At 57.5% G+C, this 22,853-nt stretch overlaps 3 protein-coding genes across 8 annotated transcripts; 1 reads left to right on the forward strand and 2 right to left on the reverse strand.

Moving 5' to 3' along the window:
* Nucleotides 1-506: 506 nt before the first annotated feature.
* RPL18 (ribosomal protein L18) lies at nucleotides 507-4,435 on the reverse strand. The gene is made up of 7 exons (XM_054463038.2): nucleotides 4,303-4,435; nucleotides 2,952-3,038; nucleotides 2,477-2,584; nucleotides 1,886-1,984; nucleotides 1,257-1,380; nucleotides 1,055-1,124; nucleotides 507-624 (listed from the first exon to the last, which is right to left on the reverse strand). The coding sequence occupies exons 1-7, from the start codon at nucleotides 4,303-4,305 to the stop codon at nucleotides 549-551; spliced, it is 567 nt and encodes a 188-aa protein (XP_054319013.1). The 5' UTR covers nucleotides 4,306-4,435; the 3' UTR covers nucleotides 507-548.
* Nucleotides 4,436-4,462: 27 nt separating this feature from the next.
* On the forward strand, nucleotides 4,463-15,216 carry SPHK2 (sphingosine kinase 2). 5 transcript variants are annotated; one of them, XM_054463031.2, is made up of 7 exons: nucleotides 4,463-4,723; nucleotides 5,582-5,733; nucleotides 10,709-11,180; nucleotides 12,500-12,649; nucleotides 12,783-12,877; nucleotides 12,970-13,085; nucleotides 13,492-15,216. In XM_054463031.2, exons 2-7 carry the CDS (start codon nucleotides 5,695-5,697, stop codon nucleotides 14,582-14,584), a joined length of 1,965 nt encoding a protein of 654 aa, XP_054319006.1. In that variant the 5' UTR covers nucleotides 4,463-4,723; nucleotides 5,582-5,694; the 3' UTR covers nucleotides 14,585-15,216. The 5 variants fall into 5 exon arrangements, with proteins under 5 accessions (XP_054319006.1, XP_063513328.1, XP_063513327.1 ...); XM_063657257.1 differs by lacking the exons at nucleotides 4,463-4,723; nucleotides 5,582-5,733 and adding an exon at nucleotides 8,973-9,252; XM_054463032.2 differs by lacking the exons at nucleotides 4,463-4,723; nucleotides 5,582-5,733 and adding an exon at nucleotides 9,264-9,893.
* Nucleotides 15,217-15,370: 154 nt separating this feature from the next.
* DBP (D-box binding PAR bZIP transcription factor) lies at nucleotides 15,371-22,828 on the reverse strand. Of its 2 annotated transcripts, none has more exons than XM_054463035.2 (4): nucleotides 21,968-22,794; nucleotides 20,691-21,101; nucleotides 18,534-18,745; nucleotides 15,371-15,863 (listed from the first exon to the last, which is right to left on the reverse strand). In XM_054463035.2, the coding sequence occupies exons 1-4, from the start codon at nucleotides 22,104-22,106 to the stop codon at nucleotides 15,648-15,650; spliced, it is 978 nt and encodes a 325-aa protein (XP_054319010.1). In that variant the 5' UTR covers nucleotides 22,107-22,794; the 3' UTR covers nucleotides 15,371-15,647. The 2 variants fall into 2 exon arrangements, with proteins under 2 accessions (XP_054319010.1, XP_054319011.1); XM_054463036.2 differs by lacking the exon at nucleotides 15,371-15,863 and adding an exon at nucleotides 15,874-16,811 and having other exon boundaries at nucleotides 21,968-22,828.
* Between the last annotated feature and the right edge of the window lie 25 nt (nucleotides 22,829-22,853).

Raw genomic sequence — 22,853 nt, forward strand, 5'->3', positions numbered from 1 at the left:
GCCCCCACAGGCCCTTGGAGGAGGTCCGGGGGTGCGGCTCACACGCTTTCTTTACCTGTGCTCTCCCAGGGGGTGAACGCCCCTCTAGACTCAGGCTTCCCGGTCCCGGGGGGTTGAGATTGCCTCACCTGTTCCCAGGCAGCCTCTCCCTCCCCACAGCCCTGCCAGCCTGCACCCCGCACTTCCCGGTCCACGCCCCACCCCCCATCCCAGCACCAGGGAGGGGCACAGGATCCTTTAAGAGGGGCGGGCGTGGCTGACCCAAGGAAGCAGGTGTGGAAACACCTGCCACCTGGCTGTTGGGAAGGGGGCAGGGCTCAGACCCTAGAGGGCAGGGAGCTTCCGGGGCAGTGGGGGCAGGAGGAGGGCTGGTCTTCACTGGGGGCAGTGGGGGCAGGAGGAGGGCTGGTCTTCACTGGCTTGACGTCCCTGTCCCCAAACCAAATGCATTCTCACCCGCAGGCACCCATTCCCCAACCCGTCCCCCAATAACACGCAGAGAACTGTCAGCATTCAAAATCGTTTTAATAAGAGAGCAGGATCCAGGGTTAGTTTTTGTAGCCTCGGCTGGCCCGTCGGCCTCTGGCACGCTCGAACTTCCGGCCCTTGGAGCGGACGTAGGGTCTGTGGGGAGAGGAAGGAGTGAGAGGGGGGCCCTCTTACAGGAGGCCATTGTGGAGTGGCACAGGAACACCACAAGCCTGTCACATTCAGCCCCAGGAGAGTCCATGGCTGCTGGAAAAGCTTGGCAGAGTGGGAAGCCAAGGAGCCAGGAGGGGCTACGGAAGCACCTGCCCCACCACCTGGAGGGTCCCAGCCTGGGCTTGCAGAGGCCGGTGAACCGCATGCTCCCCAGGAGATGCCTGCTCAGGCCCTGGAAAACACAGCTCCAAGCAGTGTTGAAGGGAAAAGCAGGCAAGATGAGGCAGCTGAGAGTTCCAGAAGGCCTGGGGCTGGCTGGTACGAGGGACAGGAGAAGCAGCCCAAGCGTGGCCAGGCCTGGCCCTGCAGGCTGAGTCTGGGGAGAGGGCAGGGCTGGGGGCCTGATACTCACTTGGTGTGGCTGTGCGGGGTTCCTGGGGCCTTGCCGAAATGCCGGTACACCTCTCGGCCCTTGCGAGGACCTAGGGAAGGGGAAGGAGAACCAGGTGAGACAGGGATCTGGCGCCCAGCTTCTGGCCTCCCAGATCCAGAAGGGTGAGGGCTGCCAGTAGCCACACAGCTCACTCCAACCCCGTCGACTTCGCATCACTCACCGGAGAGCAAGACAGTGCCGCAGCCCTTAGGGGAGTCCAGGGCCAGCTGGTCGAAAGTGAGGATCTTGCCCCCTGCCCTGAGGATGCGGCTGCGGGCCCGGCTGGTCACGCGCAGTGCACATACCTGGTGGAGAGGACAAAGCTGGCGGGTCAGACCCCTGCGTGGTCACTCAGGGGCTGACAGGACTCACCCTCCACTGCCTTGGCACAGCAGAGCCCTGGTAACCAACACTATCATTTATTACCCGGAGCACCCTGGGCTGACAGCAGCTGTTCTCAACACTTTATCTCTAGGAACTTTTAACACCACATCCCTAGTGTTATGCTAGAAACAACAGCAAGTAGGCTGGGCCAAAAAAATGACTTGTTCAGAGGTGACAAAGGAGTCTAGACTTGAGCCCAGGCTGTCTGGCTCTAGGGGCCAGCACTAACAGTTTACAACTTGCTCCAGAAGAAGCTTGCCCAGGGGACCCCACCATCAACAATGCCAGAGACGACCCACACCAATCCTCAAAGCCACTCAGACAGGCAGGATGCTTGCCTCACCAGCGGTCGCAAGACTGAGGATGGACCAGCACAGCACAGCACAGCAAGGATCTGATGGGTCTGCCTAGCCCCCGCCAGCTCACCTTCAGTTTGGGCACCTCCTGAACCCGCACGTCATCCGTTATGGTCCCCACAACCACGGCCGTTTTGTTTTCCCGGCCAGGAAGCTTCATCTTCCGGATCTTAGGGCGGGGAGGATGTACATCGTAAGTCGTTCTGGTGTTTACATTCAGCCCCACTTGAGGCATCCCCAGACCAGGGCAGCTGTGCCCTCTAACGGGACCCCCCCACTCACACCACACCCCTTAAACCCCACAGGCCTCTCCTCAGGTCCAGCTGGGGAAAGCTCCAGATTAAAAAAAAAATGCAGACTGTTCAATAGGGCCTCCCTCGGCAGGGCCTTTGACATAAACCTCAGTTATGACTTGGGGCAATCTCCTGAAGCCACCAGGACACCTCCACCTCACAAAGAGAAGGAGAGGAGGACCAGGAGCCTTGCCCACTGCCCATGGACACTCAGTTCCAACCAACAGTCCAAGCTCTAAGCTCGCGACTGGCTGAGACAAACCCTTGATGCCCCGGTTGCTCCCAGAGCTCCAAGTCCTGCCTCCCTTCCAGACAGACAAGACCCAGTGGCTCCCAGGTCTACTGTGCTCTCTGGACCAGCCACTCACCATCCGGGAAAGGGACAGAGGCGGCCGGTTGGTGCGACTCATAAACAACCTCTTCAACACAACCTGATTGAATGTGGAGTTGGTTCTTCTGGCCAGAAACCTGTATAACTGGAGGGACGGGAAGAGAGTGAGAAGCTGGAACAGCCCGCTCCCCCGCAGCCTTCCAGTGAAGAGGCAAACACATGATGATCTGGACTAAAAGAATCTTTATCCCTTTCCCCCAACCCACCGACCTAGAGGGAGAAAGCTGGCCCAGGTCCTTCCTGGCCAAGGACCTAGAAAATCCTGCCTCCACTCCCGAGCTGTACACAGCCTAGAGGCTGAAAATACAAATGCAGGAGGCCCTGGAACAGAACCAGAGACCCGAGACTGCCCTGCAGGCCCCTGGGAGGAGCTTGGTGCCAGCACTAGAATGGAGGATCTGCAAGTCAGACCTGGGGTGACCCTTCCCAAAGACCTCAGGGCCCAGCCTCACCTTGACCAACAGCCTCAGGTAGATATCCTGGCTCTTGGGCTCCTTGCGCCGAACCTTTCGGTCCTTGTTGTGGCGGATGTCCACTCCCTGTGGGGGTGAAGAGGCAACCATGGACCCAATTACCCGCAACCATAGCCAATTATTACTTATTTCTGAAACTGAGAGCTGGGACACAAGCCCAGCTCTGAACACACCAGCTCAAATCCCAGGCCCGCCACCAGGAGACCTCTGGGCTGCCACTGATCCCTCTGTAAAAAGGGGCTGTTTACAAAGCCTTCAGCCCATGGCACACAGAACCCCGAAACATCCTAACACAGCAATCATATTAACTTAATACAAAAAGGTCAATTCTTTACAACTTGTATTCTGCAACAATGTTATCAAAACTGGCTCCCATACCCGGAGGATAATCAAAAATATCAAACCAATGGCAGTAATGATGAAAACGAATCCTTATTCAGAACGTAGCAATACTACTAGAACTACCTCTCCTACAGTATCAGTCAATCCAACAACTCTTACCAAACAGTGTCTTTTAAAAACATTGTTTTAAAAGTGGAGACAGGGTCTCACAATATTGGCCAGGCTGGTCTTGATCTCCTGGGCAAGGAATCCTCCCGCCTCGGCCTCCCAAAGTGCTAGGATAACAAGCGTGAGTCGCCTCGCCAGGCTCCTACCGCCCTGCTGCCTATCTGAGTAACTGAAGTTTTTCAGACTGTGTTGACAATTACAAGAACTATTTAATAGCTCCACTTATGCAGCACTTACTGTGTGCAAAACCCCGTGATGAGAATTTCCTGTGAATTATTTCTTCCCAAATTCACAAACTTGTCAGATGAGATTACTGTGTACCCAACGAACAGCCATACACTGGGGCAAAGGCTCAAAAACCATCACAAGGTAGGAAGGGGCCTGAGACTCAGAGACCTGCCTGGTCCCCAAATCCAGTTATTCGACTCTCGATCCTCTCGCCCGCCGCGGCCCCCATTGAACCCGACTTTTCATACTAGAAAGTGACAGATCCGGATAGAGGCAGCAAAGCCAAGTAACTAAGAGTGGCTGCGGGGCCAGCCCCCTGGGTCGGAATCCTGGCTCTGCCACTTCCTGGCTTTGTAAACCCAGTCATATCAGCCTCCGAGTGCCTCAACTTGGTCATCTACTCAGTGGGGGCGGTAGGTTATGACTCTGACCCATCCCTGCTCTCCTGGCCCCCAGAGTAGGCCCCCAGTATCGGGAGTTGCTCCCTCCGGGCAGCCGCAGGCCCCCTGCCGCCCTCCAGCGTGCCCCTAGCCCAAAACCACAGCGGATGGCAGCGGATTATCCAGCCCCGACAGCCGCAAACCGAGCTCACCATGATGGCGCCTCCTGCTCGGCCAGGTCCGGAAAGAGAGAACTGTGCCGGGGTGGGCGGGGAAAGCCTCCAGCGAGTGGCGCCGTCGTGACGTCACATGGGTGCGACGCGGCGCTCTACCACGATCCGGACTTCTCTGTGGTGAGTTGGACGACTGACTAGTCGGGCGATAACGGCAGAGAGCATAGAGCGGAGGAACAAGCGCAACGTCCGAGAGGGAAGGGCCAGCACGTCGGGGCCTCTCTGGCCCTACCCGGGCTGTGTTCTCGATAGCTTTCCGGAAGAAAGGGATCTGGGAGGGAGATGCGTGGAGCTAGCACGACGCGTCGCGCGGTGACGCTCTGGCCCGACGCCGACGGCCTCTCAGTGGCTCCCGGAGGACCCGGCGGTCCCTCTCAGTGGCTCCCGGAGAGTGTTGGAGGTGAGGAGGCGGGGCTGGCACGGCTAGTCGGGGCATCTGGAAACCTCTGACCCCACGCTTCGGGCGTTTGCTTATCAGGTTCACCGCTGCCTAATCTCGCGCTGCACTTCGTAGGCGCAGCCGCTGCTTGGGAAGTCCTACTTAAGGTCTAACCCGAGATGATCTTGCTGCACCTCAATCTATAGCATCCTGTATTCCCATCCTTTGAGTTCCGCTTCTCCTTCTCCCCCGGCCCATAGATGGCCCTGCCCTGACCTAGAAAGAGGGAGACAGAGTTTCAGAGGGGAGGAAAAGTGGAGACCCCGTGGCTTGGGGGTGGGGGGAATGGAGGCCCAAAGGGTAGGAAGGAGACCTAGAAAGAGGGGTGAGATGGAGACCCAGGGAGAAGTAGAGGCAAAGAAAGATGGTGAGATGGGGCCTTGCAAGGCTATAACCAAATTCAAATCCTGGCTCTGCTAGTTACTAATGGGGTGATTGGGCAAGTCATTTAACCTCTCTGTGATCTTGGGAAAATCACTTAACTTCTTTGGGCCTTACTCTCCTTATGGACAAAAAGGGGATAACAACAGGCCTGGCACACAGGGTGTTTTTCAGGATTATGAAAGTTAATAAAACTGCTGAGGTCAATATTTTGCACATAATAAGTGCTCAATAAAAATTAGCCTTCACTCCTATTATAGCATACATATTGTGTGCAACCAGATGGACTGGCCGGGGCAGTGATTAAAATGACTTATCTACTCTTTCCCCCCCGCCCCCAGGGAGGCCCCTGCCTCTTGGTTCTGAGGCACATTGAGCCTGGAAGGGCCTCCTGCAGTCGGCTCTCAATGCTGCTCCTCACTCACCTCTCCTCCACAGAGCTGAAGGTCAGGCCAGGACAGTGAGACCTGACTCCTTGCTCCTACCAGCCTACTATGGCTTAAGACCCAGGGCCAGGGTCCCCTTGATGTAACAGAGCAGAGGACCAGCAGATGAATGGACACCTTGAAGCAGAGGAGCAGCAGGACCAGGTAAGGGACCATCTAAAAGCCAAGATCCTCATACTGTGGAAAGACAAAATCCAAAGCTTTTCTTTCTTTTTTTAAAAAAAAAAAAAGATTGGAGGCCAGGCGTGGTAGCTCAAGCTTGTAATCCCAGCACTCTGGGAGGCTGAGGCCTGTGGATCACCTGAGGCCAGGAGTTCGAGATCAGCCTGGCCAACATGGTGAAACCCCATCTCTACTAAAAATACAAAAATTAGCCGGGCATGGTGGTGCGCACCTATAATCCCAGCTACTCGGGAGACTGAGGAAGGAGAATCGTTTGAACCCGGGAGGCAGAGGTTGCAGTGAGCCGAGATCGCGCTGCACTCCAGCCTGGGTGACAGAGTGAGACTCCGTCTCAAAAAAAAAAAAGAAAAAACAGGGTCTCACTCTTGCCCAGGCTGGAATGCAGTGGCGCAATCACAGCCTACTGCAGCTGCAACCTCCTGGGCTAAAGTGATCTTCCCACCTCAGCTTCCCAAGTAGCCTCCACCATGCCTGGCTAATTTTTTTATTTTTATTTATTTATTTATTTATTTATTTTGAGGTGGAGTTTCGCTCTTGTTGCCCAGGCTGGAGTGCAATGGCACGATCTTGGCTCACTGCAATCTCCGCCTCCCGGGTTCAAGCAATTCTCCTGCCTCAACCTCCCAAGTAGCTGGGATTACAGGCATGCGCCACCACACCCAGCTACTTTTGTATTTTTTGTAGAGACGAGGTTTCTCCATGTCGGTCAGGCTGGTCTCAAACTCCCGACCTCAGGTGATATGCCCGCCTCGGCCTGTAATCCCAATTACAGGCATGAGCCACTGCACCCGGCCAATTTTTTTATTTTTTCTAGAGACTGGGTCTCCCTCTGTTGCCCAGGCTGGTCTTGAACTCCTGAGCTCAAGGGATTCTCCCACCTCAGTCTCTCAAAGTGTTGAGCTTACAGACATGAGCCACCGCACCCAGCCTGGAAGCCCTTCTATAAGTGATTTCAGACCTTCTCTCCAGGCAGGTGTTCCAGCGGGATAATTTAGGAATCAGAGAAACTGAGGGGTTGAGGAGGATACTTATTATTTATTATTTAGGTGCACCGGCCCAGTCAGACTAACATCGAAAAAGACTGAGCACCGAACAAAGAGTCAAGTTACCTTTTAAGTATTTCGTGGGGCAGGGGGAGATCTGTGCAGGGGGAAGCATATTATAGAAGCGAGAAACAAAGACAGTTATTCAATTGAGACATGCATTACATTATTTCTTACTTTTCAAGGAAAAACATGTTTTACGACTTGAGTTTATCCTGTCTAGTGACCTTGCAGCTGCACAGCTAGAGAAACAGGGTCTTCACAAGTCCTGGGAAAGGGAGTTAGAGAAGGCTCACTAGCCACAAACAGAAAAACAGGCAGTTAATTTTTAAAGGACTCAATCTCTTTGTCTTCCTCAGGGGGAACTGGGTTTTTGCTTACACATTCTTTAATTTCTTTTAATTCCTGTTTCACTGTGAATAGCTTTCTCCCTACTTCCCAGACAGGACAGCTGAGGCCAAGAATTCAGGGGCTTCCCAGCAGTCACACAGCAAGTGTGTGTGAGCTGCAGGGTCCTTTCTCCTTTTCCTCCTCCCTGTCCTCTCGTCTGTGTGACTTAGGCTCTGTGTTTGAATCTCAGCTTCTTTGCTCAGTGTCTCTGCCTTTCCTTCTCCCAGGGCCCCAAGCTCAGTTGCTGTGCCCCCATCTCAGTCTTACTAGGTTTCTGTCCCCCTTTCTCTCCATGTCGTTCCTTGGCACATACTATCTGGTGCTGTTGCTACTGTGGGTTGGATGCTAGGTACGTGATTTGGCAATAAGCAAACTTCTTCCTACATTTGTCTTTTTTTTTTGAGACAGAGTCTTGGTCTGTTGCCCAGGCTGGAGTGCAGTGGCATGATCTCGGCTCACTGTAACCTCCGCCTCTTGGGTTCAAGCGATTCTCCTACCTCAGCCTCCTGAGTAGCTGGGATTACAGGTGCATGCTACCACACCTGGCTAACTTTTGTATTTTTAGTAGAGACGGGGGTTTTGGCCCAGTGAGGTGGCTCATGCCTGTAATCCCAGCACTTTGGGAGGCCGAGGCGGGCGGATCTCCAGGTCAGGAGATCGAGACCATCCTGGCTAACACGGTGAAACCCTGTCTCTACTAAAAATGTAAAAAATTAGCCAGACGTGGTGGCACGTGCCTCTAGTCCCAGCTACTCAGGAGGCTGAGGCAGGAGAATCACTTGAACCAGGCAGGCAGTTCAGTGAGCCGAGATGGTGCCGCTGGACTCCAGCCTGAGTGACAGAGCCAGACTCCATCTCAAAAAAAAAAAAAAAAAAAAAAAAGAGAGACGGGGGTTTCACCATGTTGGTCAGGCTGGTCTCGGACTCCTGACCTCGCGATCCACCCGCCTCAGCCTCCCAGAGTGCTGGGATTACAGGCTTAAGCCACCGCGCCCGGCCTACAGCCTACATTTGGCACTTTCTAGTGAGCTCTGTCCTTGTCTCCTAATGCATATCTCTTTCTCTCTATGCAATTCTGTTTCTAGGTCTCCTAATATATACTTGCCTTTCTTTCAGTTTCACCATGTCTTTGCCTCGGTGCGTCTGTCAACATCTTCACTTTCTGTCCCAGTTCCTCCCAGCCCCTGGGCTTCCAATATTCTCTCCCTCCCTCACCTTTGACCTAGAGATACTGTCCCCATCTCTCTCTGTCTCTGTCTTGCCATGTGACTGGTTCATTCACGGGGCAGATGTTTATCTCATGCCGCTTCCATTCTGGTTTGAGCCTGAGGTAAATAAGTCTGAATTAATGAGCCTCTCCTTCCCGGCTTCCATTCCAGAAATGTCTGTCTCCATCTGTCTCCGTGTCTGTCATTTTCAGGGTTTTCTTGTATCCTTACCTTGCACATTCTCAATCCCATTGTTTTGGTCTCTTGTTTAAATCTCTGCTTTTCTCTGGGTCTCTCTGACTCTGTAACTGTCCGAAAAAAAAGTATCCTTCATTTTTCCCACTCTTCCTCTCCTCCCAGCTCTCTTATTGCCCCATCCAGCCTCTCTGGGTATCTGCCTTGCTCTGTGTCTGGATCTCTGGGCCTTTGTTACGCGTGTTAGAGTCTCTGTCTTTGCAGCTAAAGACCTCCTCCCTCACGCCCCTTTTCTTTTGTGAATTCAATGGATGAGTCAGGCCCACTCTCCCTTAACAAAGATGGCGACAACGGCGGTGTCTATGGGGCCGCGACGTCGTCTCCGCTGCGCGTCGGCCCTCACCTACGATAGCGGCCAGTCTCCCGAAGCGCGAGGCCCCGCCCAGTTCTCGGCCTCTCCCGCGGCCGGTCCCTGCACCAAGCTCGCGAGCTGACTGGCTCCACCCCCCGCGCCCTCGTATTGGTGCGGCCCAGGCCGGCTGCACGACCATTGGCTGAGCAGATGCACACCCTCCCCCCACCCCTAGGTCTGATGGGGGCTGTTGGTGCTGACTTGCGGGACCGCCTGGAGGAGGACCCGGCGTGTGAGGAGGGTGCGGGGGTCGGGGCAGGGACCGGAGTTTAGGGGACTGAGGGACCAAGAGAAACAGAGACGCAGGCCCGGGACTGGGGCACCGGGGTGGGAGATGGAAATGGAAAACCTGGGCCAGGACTGAACCCAGGCCTGGGACTGAGTTCTGGAAATAGAGTGCGGATGGCGGCTTGGGGACCCAGGGCCAGACACGCAGGCTTATGGATTGGGGACCAATGGATGGAGACCCAGGTCCAGGTCTCGGGGACCCAGGGACAGAGACCCAGGCCCAAGACAGGAGGACATCTAGGCCTCTGTGCTTAAACCTGATTTGAGGTTCCCATAATGGGGCCAGGGCAGGTTTGGGGGTGAGGCAGACGTCCTGGACCCGAGAGAGCCGCTGGGGATAGGGGGGCAGATGTAGTTCCTAAGGGTGAGTCCACAGGCGGTGGGGGGTGGGGGGGTGTCTTGGCGCTCTGGGCCTGGGGAATGTGAGGGGCAGGACTGGCAGGTGGCTGGGCGGGGCAGTGGGGAACAAAGGTGAGCGAAAGGAGGAGGCAGAATCCGGGCAGAGGGCAGGGAGAGGGCCTGTGGGGAAGGGACCTCAGTCCTGCTCCCACCCGCTCCCTGGAGAGCAGGCGGCCAGACACCCAGGTCAGTGCTCAGGGACCAGCTCTTGGCCCCTGCCTCTTGCAGGCGCTCGCATGTGGCTCCTCTCGGACCCCGTAGTCCCTCTGTCATATCCCTTCTCTCCAGCTGTCCCCATGCCTGCCTCCTACCCCTCCTATTTGCTCTCCCTTCCACTCTGTCTTGCCTTTCTCGCTGGGGTGAAAAAGTCTTATTCTCTTAAGCATCTTTCATCACTCTGGGTTTCACCTCATTGACCCTGTTTGTCTCCTCTCAGTGTTTCTCTGGCTCTCAGACCGTATCTCTATTGCGTTTGTGATTGTTTTGCTGTTGTTACCCACTGCACCGTATGGTGGTGGGGGGCAGGGGGGTGTGTCTTTCAGTCTTTGCATGTCTGTTTCTGCATATCCAATCCCACTATCCATTCCCCTTCCTGTGCCTTCTTTTCCCCCAAAGCCCGTTATCATCACCCAACCCCCTGTGTATTTCAGTCCTTTCTCTTGTTTACCTATTCCTGTGAAGGCAAGGATTTGGGGCTATTTTGTCTCCTGCTGTGTTTGTTAGGCCTAGCACCGTGATTGGCACATAGAGGGTACTGAATACTTACTGGGGAATAAATGATTGGATGTTTGCATGCCCGGGTTTCCAGCCCCCTCCGGGATGCTGGCCTCTGTCCCGCATCCTCAAGGTCTGCCCACACCTGTCTGAGCCTGTCTGTCTCTGGTGCTCCTGTCTCACCTGCCACTGCCCCTCATTGTCTCCTCCTGTCCACAGCCCCTGCCCCTCCCTGCCCCTGCCATGGGGTCGTGAACTCTCACCCCTTCTCTCCTCCCTTCCCACAGAGGTTGGACCAGGAGCTGACCGGGAGCTGGGGCCACAGGCCTAGGAGCACCCTGGTCAGGGCTAAGGCCATGGCCCCGCCCCCACCGCCACTGGCTGCCAGCACCCCGCTCCTCCATGGCGAGTTTGGCTCCTACCCAGCCCGAGGCCCACGCTTTGCCCTCACCCTCACATCGCAGGCCCTGCACATACAGCGGCTGCGCCCCAAACCCGAAGCCAGGCCCCGGGGTGGCCTGGTCCCGTTGGCCGAGGTCTCAGGCTGCTGCACCCTGCGAAGCCGCAGCCCCTCAGACTCAGCGGCCTACTTCTGCATCTACACCTACCCTCGGGGCCGGCGCGGGGCCCGGCGCAGAGCCACTCGCACCTTCCGGGCAGATGGGGCCGCCACCTACGAAGAAAACCGTGCCGAGGCCCAGCGCTGGGCCACCGCCCTCACCTGTCTGCTCCGAGGACTGCCACTGCCCGGGGATGGGGGTGAGGCGCTGGGCAGCTGCTCTGTCCTGGGGCCACCTTGGTGTCTCTGCAGAATTTCCTCCATAGGCAGCTGTGTCTTTATTTTTCTGTGTCGGGGTGATGTATCTGTCTGGATCCGTTAGGAGTGATACACAGGGATGGGCTACAGAAGAAACACAAAGACAAGAGGGCCGGATGTGGTGGCTCATGTCTGTAATCCTAGCACTTTGGAGGCTGAGGTGGGCGGATCACCTGAGGTCAGGAGTTCGAGACCAGCCTGGCTAACCCCATGTCTACTAAAAATACAAAAAATTAGCCAGGTGTGGTGCCACGCACCTGTAATCCCAGCTACAGGAGGGTGAGGCAGGAGAATCGCTTGAACCCAGGAGGCAGAGGTTGCAGAGAGCCGAGATCGCGCCATTGCACTCCAGCTTGGGCAACAAGAGCAAAACTCTGTCTCAAAAAAAAAAAAAAAAAAAAAAAAAAAGCACAGGCAGAGGTCGTGTGCAGTGGCTCATGCCTATAATCCCAGCACTTTGGGAAGCCAAGGCAGGCAGATCACCTGAGGTCGGGAGTTCGAGACCAGCCTGGCCAACACGGTGAAACCCCGTCTCTATTAAAAATACAAAAATTAGCCGGGCATGGTGACGGATGCCTGTAATTCCAGCTACTCGGGAGGCTGAGGCAGGAGAATCACTTGAACCCAGGAGGCAGAGATTGCAGTGAGCCGAGATCACACCACTGCACTCCAGCCTGGGCGACAAGACTGCTAGTCCATCACAAAAAGCAAAACAAAACAAAAACGCAGGCAGAGAAAAGTGATTTACATCTGCTGTTCTCTTGCTAGATTTATGTTTTTGTCTCCTATCCTCTTCCCCTTTGCATGGGTCTTGACCACAGGTGAGTCACCCAGGCTGGTGAGAGCAGCAGCCTGAGACAGGACCAGGTACCACCCAGAGTGATGGGTGCCAACAGAGGTCTAGGGCTTCCCTGGAGTTCAGAGGTGGCATCTAATCCTGCCTGGGGCCCCTAAGGGCTGGAAGTAACCTGATCCTGGGTAATAGGTGTTTGGGGTGAGGAAAGTGGGAACCACAGCTCCGAACTACAGGTCCTCCCACACATGGGGACAAAGGGCATTTGGTTTCACACCTAAGCCCTGCCTTTGTCTCAGCACCTAGGAGTTGGGGCAGGGCTGCATACCTAGGCCTGGCCACATGAGAGCCAGCAGGTTCCAGGGGCCAGCCCTCCACCAATTCTGTTGGGGGCTGTTTGAAGGGACTGTTTCCAAGGTGGGGGGGCCTGGGTCACTGGCCTCTGCAGACCTTAACCTCTCTCCACAGAGATCACCCCTGACCTGCTACCTCGGCCTCCCCGGTTGCTCCTATTGGTCAATCCCTTTGGGGGGCGGGGCCTGGCCTGGCAGTGGTGTAAGAACCACGTGCTTCCCATGATCTCTGAAGCTGGGCTGTCCTTCAACCTCATCCAGACAGGTAAGGGCCAGTGAGAATGGGAGCTGGGGGCTGGGACAGCTGAGTCCTAAGGGAGCAAAGTGGTGGGTGGGACTCCTGGGTCTATGGGGCTGGGGTGGGACAGCCTGCCTAACAGCCCGGTATCCCACTTCAGAACGACAGAACCACGCCCGGGAGCTGGTCCAGGGGCTGAGCCTGAGTGAGTGGGATGGCATCGTCACGGTCTCGGGAGACGGGCTGCTCCATGAGGTAGAGCAGGAGCACCCCGCCCCTAGCCCTGGGCCCTGGGGGACTGCAGAGGCTGCCACCAGGACCCAGGCTTCTGGTCTCCCACCCTCCAGGTGCTGAACGGGCTCCTAGATCGCCCTGACTGGGAGGAAGCTGTGAAGATGCCTGTGGGCATCCTCCCCTGCGGCTCGGGCAACGCGCTGGCCGGAGCAGTGAACCAGCACGGGGGGTAGGTTGAGCATACCACGAAGGGAGGGATGAGCCCCTCCTGGGGTGATAGGGACCCCTATATCTCCCACTCAGCCAAACCCACAGTCAGTCAAGTAAATCATCCTGCCTGTGGGATGCCTTACCCCCAGCTCCTGGACATTTTTGCCTGCCTGGTTCCCAGCTGTATCCCTAGTGCCCAGAACTCTGCCTGGCATGGGAGGCACTCAGTGAATTGTAGGGAGCAAATGAAAGAGATGACCGGGAACCTGGCCCCGTAAGGAGTCGCCTGGAGGTGGCCCCACAGCTGTGGTGGGCCTGGGCCATGGCCTTCCTGGTCTCATTGCCACCTGCTTCCCTACCTGTCTCTTTCCCCCACCCCTGTTTGCTCCTTCCTTCTGTGTGTCTGTCCATCTCTGGCTGTGAAGATTTGAGCCAGCCCTGGGCCTCGACCTGTTGCTCAACTGCTCACTGTTGCTGTGCCGGGGTGGTGGCCACCCACTGGACCTGCTCTCCGTGACGCTGGCCTCGGGCTCCCGCTGTTTCTCCTTCCTATCTGTGGCCTGGGGCTTTGTGTCAGATGTGGATATCCAGAGTGAGCGCTTCAGGGCCTTGGGCAGTGCCCGCTTCACACTGGGCACGGTGCTGGGCCTCGCCACACTGCACACCTACCGCGGACGCCTCTCCTACCTCCCCGCCACTGTGGAACCCGCCTCGCCCACCCCTGCCCATAGCCTGCCCCGTGCCAAGTCGGAGCTGACCCTAACCCCAGACCCAGCCCCGCCCACGGCCCACTCACCCCTGCATCGTTCTGTGTCTGACCTGCCCCTTCCCCTGCCCCAGCCTGCCCTGGCCTCCCCTGGCTCGCCAGAACCCCTGCCCATCCTGTCCCTCAACGGTGGGGGCCCTGAGCTGGCTGGGGACTGGGGTGGGGCTGGGGATGCTCCGCTGTCCCCGGACCCACTGCTGTCTTCACCTCCTGGCTCTCCCAAGGCAGCTGTACACTCACCCGTCTCCGAGGGCGCCCCCGTAATTCCCCCATCCTCTGGGCTCCCACTTCCCACCCCTGATGCCCGGGTAGCGGCCTCCACCTGCGGCCCGCCCGACCACCTGCTGCCTCCGCTGGGCACCCCACTGCCCCCAGACTGGGTGACGCTGGAGGGGGACTTTGTGCTCATGTTGGCCATCTCGCCTAGCCACCTAGGCGCTGACCTGGTGGCAGCTCCGCACGCGCGCTTCGACGACGGCCTGGTGCACCTGTGCTGGGTGCGTAGCGGCATCTCGCGGGCTGCGCTGCTGCGCCTTTTCTTGGCCATGGAGCGTGGTAGCCACTTCAGCCTGGGCTGTCCGCAGCTGGGCTACGCCGCGGCCCGTGCCTTCCGTCTAGAGCCGCTCACGCCGCGCGGCGTGCTCACAGTGGACGGGGAGCAGGTAGAGTATGGGCCGCTACAGGCACAGATACACCCTGGCCTCGGTACACTGCTCACTGGGCCTCCTGGCTGCCCGGGGCGGGAGCCCTGAAACTAAACAAGCTTGGAACCCGCCGGGGGCGGGGCCTACATTCCACTGGGGCGGAGCCTGAGTTAGGGGGTGTGGCCTGGCTGCTAGAGTGGTGGTGGCAAGGGCCCTGGCCCCGTCTCAGGATTGCGCTCGCTTTCATGGGACCAGACGTGATGCTGGAGGGTGGGCGTCGTCACGTTTAAAGAGAAATGGGCTCGTCCCGAGGGTAGTGCCTGAACAATGAGGGCGGGGCCTGGCGTCTGATCTGGGGCCGCCCTTACGGGGTAGGGCTCAGTCCTGACGCTCGCCACCTGCTCCTACCCGGCCAGGATGGCTGAGGGCGGAGCCTGTTTTACGCGTCGCCCAATGACAGGACCTGGAATATACTGGCTGGGGTAGGCCTCAGTGAGTCGGCCGGTCATGGCCCGCAGCCTCGCCCCATCCACTCCGGTGCCTCCATTTAGCTGGCCAATCAGCCCAGGAGGGGCAGGTTCCCCGGGGCCGGCGCTAGGATTTGCACTAATGTTCCTCTCCCCGCGGGTGGGGGCGGGGAAATTCATATCCCCTGTTCGTCTCGTGCGCGTCCTCCGTCCCCAATCTAAAAAGCAATTGAAAAGGTCTATGCAATAAAGGCAGTCGCTTCATTCCTCTCAGACCTTCTGCCCTTCCTCCATCCGACAGCCCGCGGGAGGACTCAGATTCCAGCACTTCCAGCAGCGCCTGCCCTCTATGGACGGCAGCACGGAGCTGCCCACGGGCTGTAGCCAGTATGCCAGGGAGCTGCCCTCTTCTTCCACAACAGCTGGCTCTGGGGTTCTCAAGATTTATTCAGGATCGTGTTAACGGAGGCGGTGGGAGGATAGGGTCCCTGACGTGCCGGGGACACACACAGAGGACCCTCCCCGCCCCCGCAAGGGAGGGGGGAGGCTCGCTTTTTCTTAAAAATATAAATGTATTTATCTGCATTATCACGTCCCTGGGGCACCCAGCTGGCCGGCCCGTGGGCCACAGGGCAGGAAGGGAACAGGGCGTAAGTCTCAGCAAGGCGGAGGAGAGCTCCGCCAGGTGGGGATGTGGGGCAGCCTCACAGGGCCCCGTGCTGGGCTTGGTATCGGGACAGCACGGCGCGGTAGTGGGACAGCTCCTGGCGCACGGCCACCACTTCCTGCCGCAGCAGGGCGTTCTCCTTCTCCAGGAAGGCCGCCCGCACCGATATCTGATTCTCCTTGAGCCGCCGGGCGTCCCGGGACCGCTTGGCTGCCTCGTTGTTCTTGTACCGCCGGCTCCAATATTTCTCATCCTGCAGGAGAAGACGGGGAGGGCACTGAGGTCCAGAGGGACCCAGGTCCCAGCTAAAGAGGAAGGGAGCCCCAGCAGCAGGGCCTAAACCACACCAGGTCTCTGCTGGGATAGGTACCCAAGGGTCTGCCTTTCTAGGGCCCTGGTTGCTAAGGAGATTGGGCCCCTAGCAACAGTAAAGGCATGAGATAGACCCCCACACCCTCAAGCAACTCGCTTCAAGTCTCCACTCTGCAAAGCGGACCCCAGCCCTCCCCACATGATAAAGGCCTGCAGTTAGCTCCTGCTTGCTAAGGATGCTTGTTCCCTAGCAACAAGACCTTCATGGTCTGAGGGCTTCTCCCAATGAAGAGCACTGCCCTGCATATTGCCTTTCCAGATCCTGGTTGCTAAGGAAAGCTTGGTGCCCTGGGGATGGGGTGTGGTGTCCCATAAAATCCTCGCAGAGCTGGGGCCTTCTGACCTGGTTGCCAAGGCAACCTCATCCATCCTTGGCAAACAAAAGTGAGATCTAAGTGGTTTCAATGACTGTGGCCAGTCTCTGACCTGCTGGCCTTGAACTGAGGCCAGAGAATAGCCTCCTCCCCAGCAGGACCTGACTGAGAGAAGAGCTGTCTCTTAGGAAAGGGGACTATCCTGAGACCTCCCCAGAGGATTATACCTAAAGTCCTCCCATCCTGGAAGTTGGTTCCTAAGGAGGACTCCTCCTTAGTAACCAAGGACCACTGGGCTCAGTAAGATGCTCTCCGCTCCACCATTTAATTAAAGCCCAGTTCCTGCTTGTGAGGGTAAATCCAGTCCCTAGCAACAGGGCCCTCTAGAAGGAGAAACCACTGGTGTAGATCTGACTTACAGGCCAGTCCTAGGTGCTTCAAGTAGCTGTGTCTTACAGAAGGGTATGGCAAAGTCTTGTTTGTTTTTGAGATGGAGTCTCGCTCTGTCGCTCAGGCTGGAATGCAGTGGCATGATCTCGGCTCATTGCAACCTCCACCTCCCAGGTGCAAGCAATTCTCCTGCCTCAGCCTCCCAAGTAGCTGGGATTATAGGTGCCCGCTACCGTGTCCAGCTAATTTTTGTTGGGTTTTTTTTTTGAGATAGAGTTCTCATTCTGTCGCCCAGGCTGGAGTGCAGTGGTGCGATCTCGGTTCATTGCAAGCTCCGCCTCCCGGGTTCACGCCATTCTCCTGCCTCAGCCTCCCAAATAGCTGGGACTACAGGCGCCCGCCACCATGCCCAGCTAACTTTTTGTATTTTTAGTACAGACAGGGTTTCACTGTGTTAGCCAGGATGGTCTCAATCTCCTGACCTGGTGATCCGCCCGCCTTGGCCTCCCAAAGTGCTGGGCAGGCGTGAGCCACCACAACTGGCCTGTTCTTTGTTTTTGTTTTTGAGATGGAGTCTTGCTTTGTCACCAGGCTGGAGTGCAGTGGCACAATCTCGGCTCACTGCAACCTCCGTCTCCTGGGTTCAAGCGATTTTCCTACATTAGCCTCCCAAGTATCTGGGACTACAGACGCATGCCACCACGCCCAGCTAATTTTTGTATTTTTTGTAGAGACGGTGTTTCACCATGTTGGCCAGGATGGTCTCCTGATCTCGTGATCCGTCCGCCTCGGCCTCCCAAAGTGCTGTGATTACAGGTGTGAGACACCGCACCCGGAACATTTTTGTACTTTTAGTAGAGGCGAGGTTTCACCATGTTGGCCAGGCTGGCCTCAAACTCCTGACCTCAAGTGATCCGCCCACCTCAGCCTCCCAAAGGGCTGGGATTACAGGCGTGAGCCAACGCGCCTAGCCCGGAATGACAAAGTCTTGTAACAGAAGCCCAAGCAATTCTTGCTAGGGAAGACTCCAGTAATGGCAAAAAACAAAATGATGCAAAGATGCAATGACTGCTCAAATCACACCAAATCAGAAAGTGGCACTGGCTGCTAATAGAAGCTTGAAGTCTCCCACCAGTGAGAAGTCCAGGCCCAGGAAACAAGGCCTAAAGGGGCTGGCAGAGTCTGCATCCTAGCCAAATGCAATCACTCCAAAGGAAGTCCCACATCAGAGATCAAAGGCCTGCTGAGTAAGGAGAGACAGGCCACAGGCTGATATCCCATTGCCAAGGAAGACTGTCCTTCGCAATTGTGCCTGGTGGAGCTCTGGACCCAATAGGAGAAGCTCCAAGTCTCTACAAGTAGACCTAGCAGAGCTGGCTGAGTCAGCACCCCACAGTGACACTGTCTTTTGTTTTAAGACAAGGTCTCCCTCTGTTGCCCAGGCTGGAGTGCAGTGGTGTAATCTTGGCTCACTGCAGCCTCAACCTTCCAGGCACAAGCAGTCCTCTCACCTCAGCCTCCCATGTAGCTTGCAGAAATGGGGTTTTGCCATGTTGCCCAGGCTGGTCTTGAACTCCTGAGCTCAAGAGATCCTCCTGCCTCAGCCCCCTAAAGTGCTGGGATTACACGAGTGAGGCCCCTCGCCCAGTTGACACTGTCTTCATAAACCTTAGGCCCCTGCCTCCTTGTGCCCTGTGGCCAAGGAGGACTAATCCGTGGCTGCAGGCCAGGAGAGGCTGAGCACTAATCCCAATGAGAAGCCCAGGCCTGACTGTGAGAAAAGGCCCCTCCCTGGCTGTGGGGCATGTCTCCAGCCAAGTCTATGTCCCACATCCAGCTCTGCTCACCTTCTGCTCCTCTGGCACCTGGATTTTCCTTGCCTTCTTCATGATTGGCTGGGGCTTAAGTTCCTCTTCTGAGAAGCGATGTCTTCGAGGGTCAAAGGTCTCGTGGCCAGGAATGCTTGATAGGGCAAGATCAGCTGGGTCGGGTTCAAAGGTCATCAGCACCTCCACGGTGTCTGGGTCCACAGGGCTGGGTGTGTCCCGAGAGGTCAGGCCTTGGGGAAACAGCACGTGTCAGCTGAGTGTGTATTTTAGGGAGGTGGTTTCCTGAAGCTACCTCTTGCTCTGGTATCATAGCCACATGGAAAGTCCTTCTGGGATCTAGCATAAATTCGGCCAGGGATTAATCTCCCTAATATAAAATATGAAGGTTCCCTTGGCCAGGCGCAGTGGCTCACGCCTGTAACCCCAGCACTTTGGGAAGCCGAGGCGGCGAATCACCTGAAGTCAGGAGTTCGAGACCAGCATGGCCAACATTGCAAAACCTCATCTTTACTAAAAGTACGAAAATTGGCCGGGTGTAGTGGCGGGCGCCTGTAAGCCCAGCTACTAGGGAGGCTGGGCCTGGAGAATTGCTTGAACCCGGACCCTGGAGGTGGAGGTTGCAGTGAGCTGAGATCATACCACTGCACTCCAGCCTGGACAACAGAGCGAGACTCCGTCTCCAAAATAACGAGAAAAATGAAGGTTCCCCTAAGCCATAAAGATGCTTAGAGATCATGGAACCATATCCACCTTTACAAACAAGGAAACTGAGTCCCAGTCATAACTAACTTGCCCTAGGTAACACATGAATCAGGGCTATTGCTTCTACACTTGATCTTAGCCAAAAGGCCGAGAAGCGATGGGGCTATTGCTTCTAAAACCTCAGGACTTCAGATGCACAGTCTAGCCTGAATCCTACTTACCGAATCCACGACCTAAGCTTAGACCCCAGACTGTCCAGAGAAAAAGAATCTACTGCACTGAAAAGCCCTCAAGTTAGAATCTACGAGCTACTCGCTGGGAAGAGGAAGGGAAGAGGAGGAGAAGCTGCTCTAAGGTTCCAGAAGATTGGTTCGAAAGGAGGCGCCTGTACCTTTAAGCACCAGCCAGCCGGGGCCAGCTAAGGACACAGGTTCAGGGCCGAGTCACGTGCTGACGCCTGCTTCCCTCCTCCTCCCTTCCTCCCAGGCCCCCCTGCCATTGGCGCCCTCACGTTCCCCCGGCCCCGCCCCCTCGCGCGTGAAGGCGCCTGCGCGAAGCGCGGAGGAAGGATGGGAGGACTCACGTGGCGCAGGAATGTGCGGCTGGGAAGGGTAGGGCCCTGGTTTGGCCCGGAGGTCGGACCTGGGGCAGGTGTGCCCAGGAATCCTCGACCTGCAGTCCGTCCCTGGACACCTCAATGTGCCCAAAGGGAAACATCTTTCCTCTTGCTCTTCCAGTCACTTAGCTCCAACTTCTCAACCTCCAAAGGTTCCCAACCCCCTGCTCTCCGGGGAGCATCGGCCTCCTGGACCTTCCCAGAACCCCCGCCACTGGGGTACCCACGATTCTGGGATCCCAGGCCTCTCCTAGGAATATAAGAAGCTTGGCCCTAGCCCCAATTGGAGGATCCAGAAACAAGATCCCTAACGTTTTCCCTTCTGAAGAACTCTGGGACCCGGAGCTGCAGCAGGCCCCACTGGGGGACCCAGGGACCTGGGCTGCCAGTCTCTTATGTCCTGGGTAAACAGAATTCTGTGCCTCTCCTTTGCCTTTGCCCCTGTAAAGGACCTAGGGGCTCTAGTCCTATCCCAGTTCCACCGATTATGGGCCCAGATTCTGGGTCAGTCCACTCCCCAGTAAATAACTCTGGTGTTCCGGACTTCCAGTTCTGGCTTCACGAGTATCCACATCCTTTGTCCCCACGTCCCACAGAAAAACCCACAAAATCTCATTGGGCAGGCTTCCTGGAATTTAGGGTTCCAAGTCTCTCTTCCCCTACGGATCCAGAAGACCAAGTCCCTGACCCATTAAGAGACACCGAATCTGGCCCCTCCCACGACACCTCTCGACAACTGTACACGGAATTCGAGGCCGCAGCCGGGTCCCACGGTCCCAGCCCCCAGCGTCACACAGCCCCGCCCCCTGACTCGAAGCCCCGCCCCGTCAGGACCCGCCCCGCCCCCTTCGCCGCACCTGCGCGGTGGCCGCTGGCGGACCCCAGGGCAGCCCGGGCGGGGGCGTGCCCAGGAGAGGAGCGGGGGGAAGCGGAGCCGCACGAACCCGGCCCTGGGGAGGGTGCGGGCGTCCGCGCGGGCGACGGCTCCGGCGACGGGCCACCGGGGGGCGGCGGGCTGGGCGGGAGCCCGTGCTCCAGCAGGAAGGCGTCCAGGTCCACGTACTCCACATCGCCGAACGGCAGCGTGCGCTCCCACAGCAGTGGCGCCAACAGACCCGGGGCGGGCACCGGCCCCGGGCGCCCCCGCGGGGACCCGCCGCCCACCACTGCCCCAGCCGGGGCATCCGCCGGGCCCGCAGTCTCCAGGCCTGGCCCAGGGGTTGTGGCTGCAGGCAGGGCCGCCTTGCGCTCCTTTTCCTTCAGGAGACCTGCGGGCCGGGAAAGACGGGTTGGGATGAGGGTGAGGTGGGGGAGATAGAGATGGAGAAGAGACCCCGAGTCCGAGAGACACAGGGCAGAGATCCAGAGAAAGAGGGGACGGGGTGTCGGAGAGGAGAGACGGGAGATGAAGGGACAGAGACGCAGAGTGGGAGAGACCCAGAAAGAATGGAGACGGGGGTGGCAGAGACAGGTGGACAGATTCACAGAGATGGGGACAGAATGCCGGGAAGGGATAGAGACACAGAAAGACAGCGAACCAGAAAAAGAGGGACGGAAGTTCAGGAATAGGGGGGCAGGGACAGGGTAGGTGGAGGGTTGGGCAGGTAAGAGAAAAAATGACAGCTCTGTAATTTCACTGTAATTACCCAACCCCCATCCCCTGCGCGCTGTACCCCCTTCCCCTCCCCCACCATCTGTAAGGGGCAGGAAGGGGCTCTATTCCTGGGGCACATTCCTCATCCCTAGACTCCATGTGACCCCACGACGCCCCGCCCAAGCCCGTGTCACCACCGTGTGAGCACCCGACACACCCCCTCCCTGGGACCTCAGGGGTCCAGCCTCCCGGACCAAAAGGAAGAGGAGGCTAGGGCCTACACTCCTGTGAACTAAGCGGGGAGGACGTTGGGGACGTTGGTGCCTGGGTCCTTAGGGTGGACGGGCTTCAGAGCCGGCGCTTTTGGGTCCTGGGCGCTGAGGGATCTAGGGGCTTAAACACCTGAGTAATTGAGTAGATTACGGTTGGGAAGATGGACTCTCCGCACACAGGAGGTTTCTATGGGCCCCCACCCCACGGCACCTGAGTCCCTAGGGGGGTAGGGTGTCCGAAGTGGGTGAGATGGGGGTTAGAACTCACAGCTGGCCGGCTCTTTGGGCTTGCTGGTCCCCTGCAGAAGGCTCCGCAGCCCAAGCAGCGCTCCCCCGCCAGGGGGTGTCCCGGCCGGGCCACCCAGCAGCAGAGGGGCCGGGGTCCTGTCGCTCACAGGCCGCGCCATCGCCTGGCACCTGCCCCCAGGCTCACGGGTTCATGGAGAGGCGAAGGGCTAGCCTGCCAGTCACCAGCACACTCCAGTGGTTTGGACGGGTGTCTGCCCAGGGGCGGGCGAGTGTAGCCTGCAACCCTCCAGTATCCAGAACGCTGCAAATCCTAGAAGCGACGGGGATTTGAGGTCCTTGGTGCAGAAACGTGCAACTCAAGAAGGTCCCGGGAGATCATGCAGTCTGGGTGAGGGGGTGTCCAGATCAAGCGGCCGGCTCTTTGCAACCGAGGGTGAGAGGGGACTCAAGGCGCTCCTTCTACAAGGTGGGCGAGCCTGGCTCTTGCAAAATCTGCAGCTCTCGCAACGGAAGGCGCTTTGCAATCTGCATCGAGAGGTGTGCGCGGAGGGGCGGAGGAGGGGGCAGGAGGAGGCGGCCGCCTTGAGGCGTGGCCAAAGCAAACTTCTTTCGCGGAAAAAAAAATCCAAACCAAAACACCCGACGCCACAGCGCGCGCCCCTCCTCCGGGTCCCCGCCCGGCGCGTCCAGCCCCGCCCGCCTCTATGGGCATGCACCCCAGCCGCGTGCCTCCCTCCGGCTGCAAACACGGGCCAATCGTCTCCGACCCCTTGAGACGCACAGCCAATGCGGCCTCTGGATCCGCCAGGGCCCAGGAGGGCGCGTGAGGGGCTCAGCGCGTGAAGTTGCCTTGCCTTTCGGTGGGAGGCGGGACACTGACCTACATTTGCCCAATGGGAGGAGGT

This window comes from Pongo pygmaeus, chromosome 20 (genome assembly GCF_028885625.2).
Source record: "Pongo pygmaeus isolate AG05252 chromosome 20, NHGRI_mPonPyg2-v2.0_pri, whole genome shotgun sequence".
Classification (NCBI taxonomy): domain Eukaryota; kingdom Metazoa; phylum Chordata; class Mammalia; order Primates; family Hominidae; genus Pongo; species Pongo pygmaeus.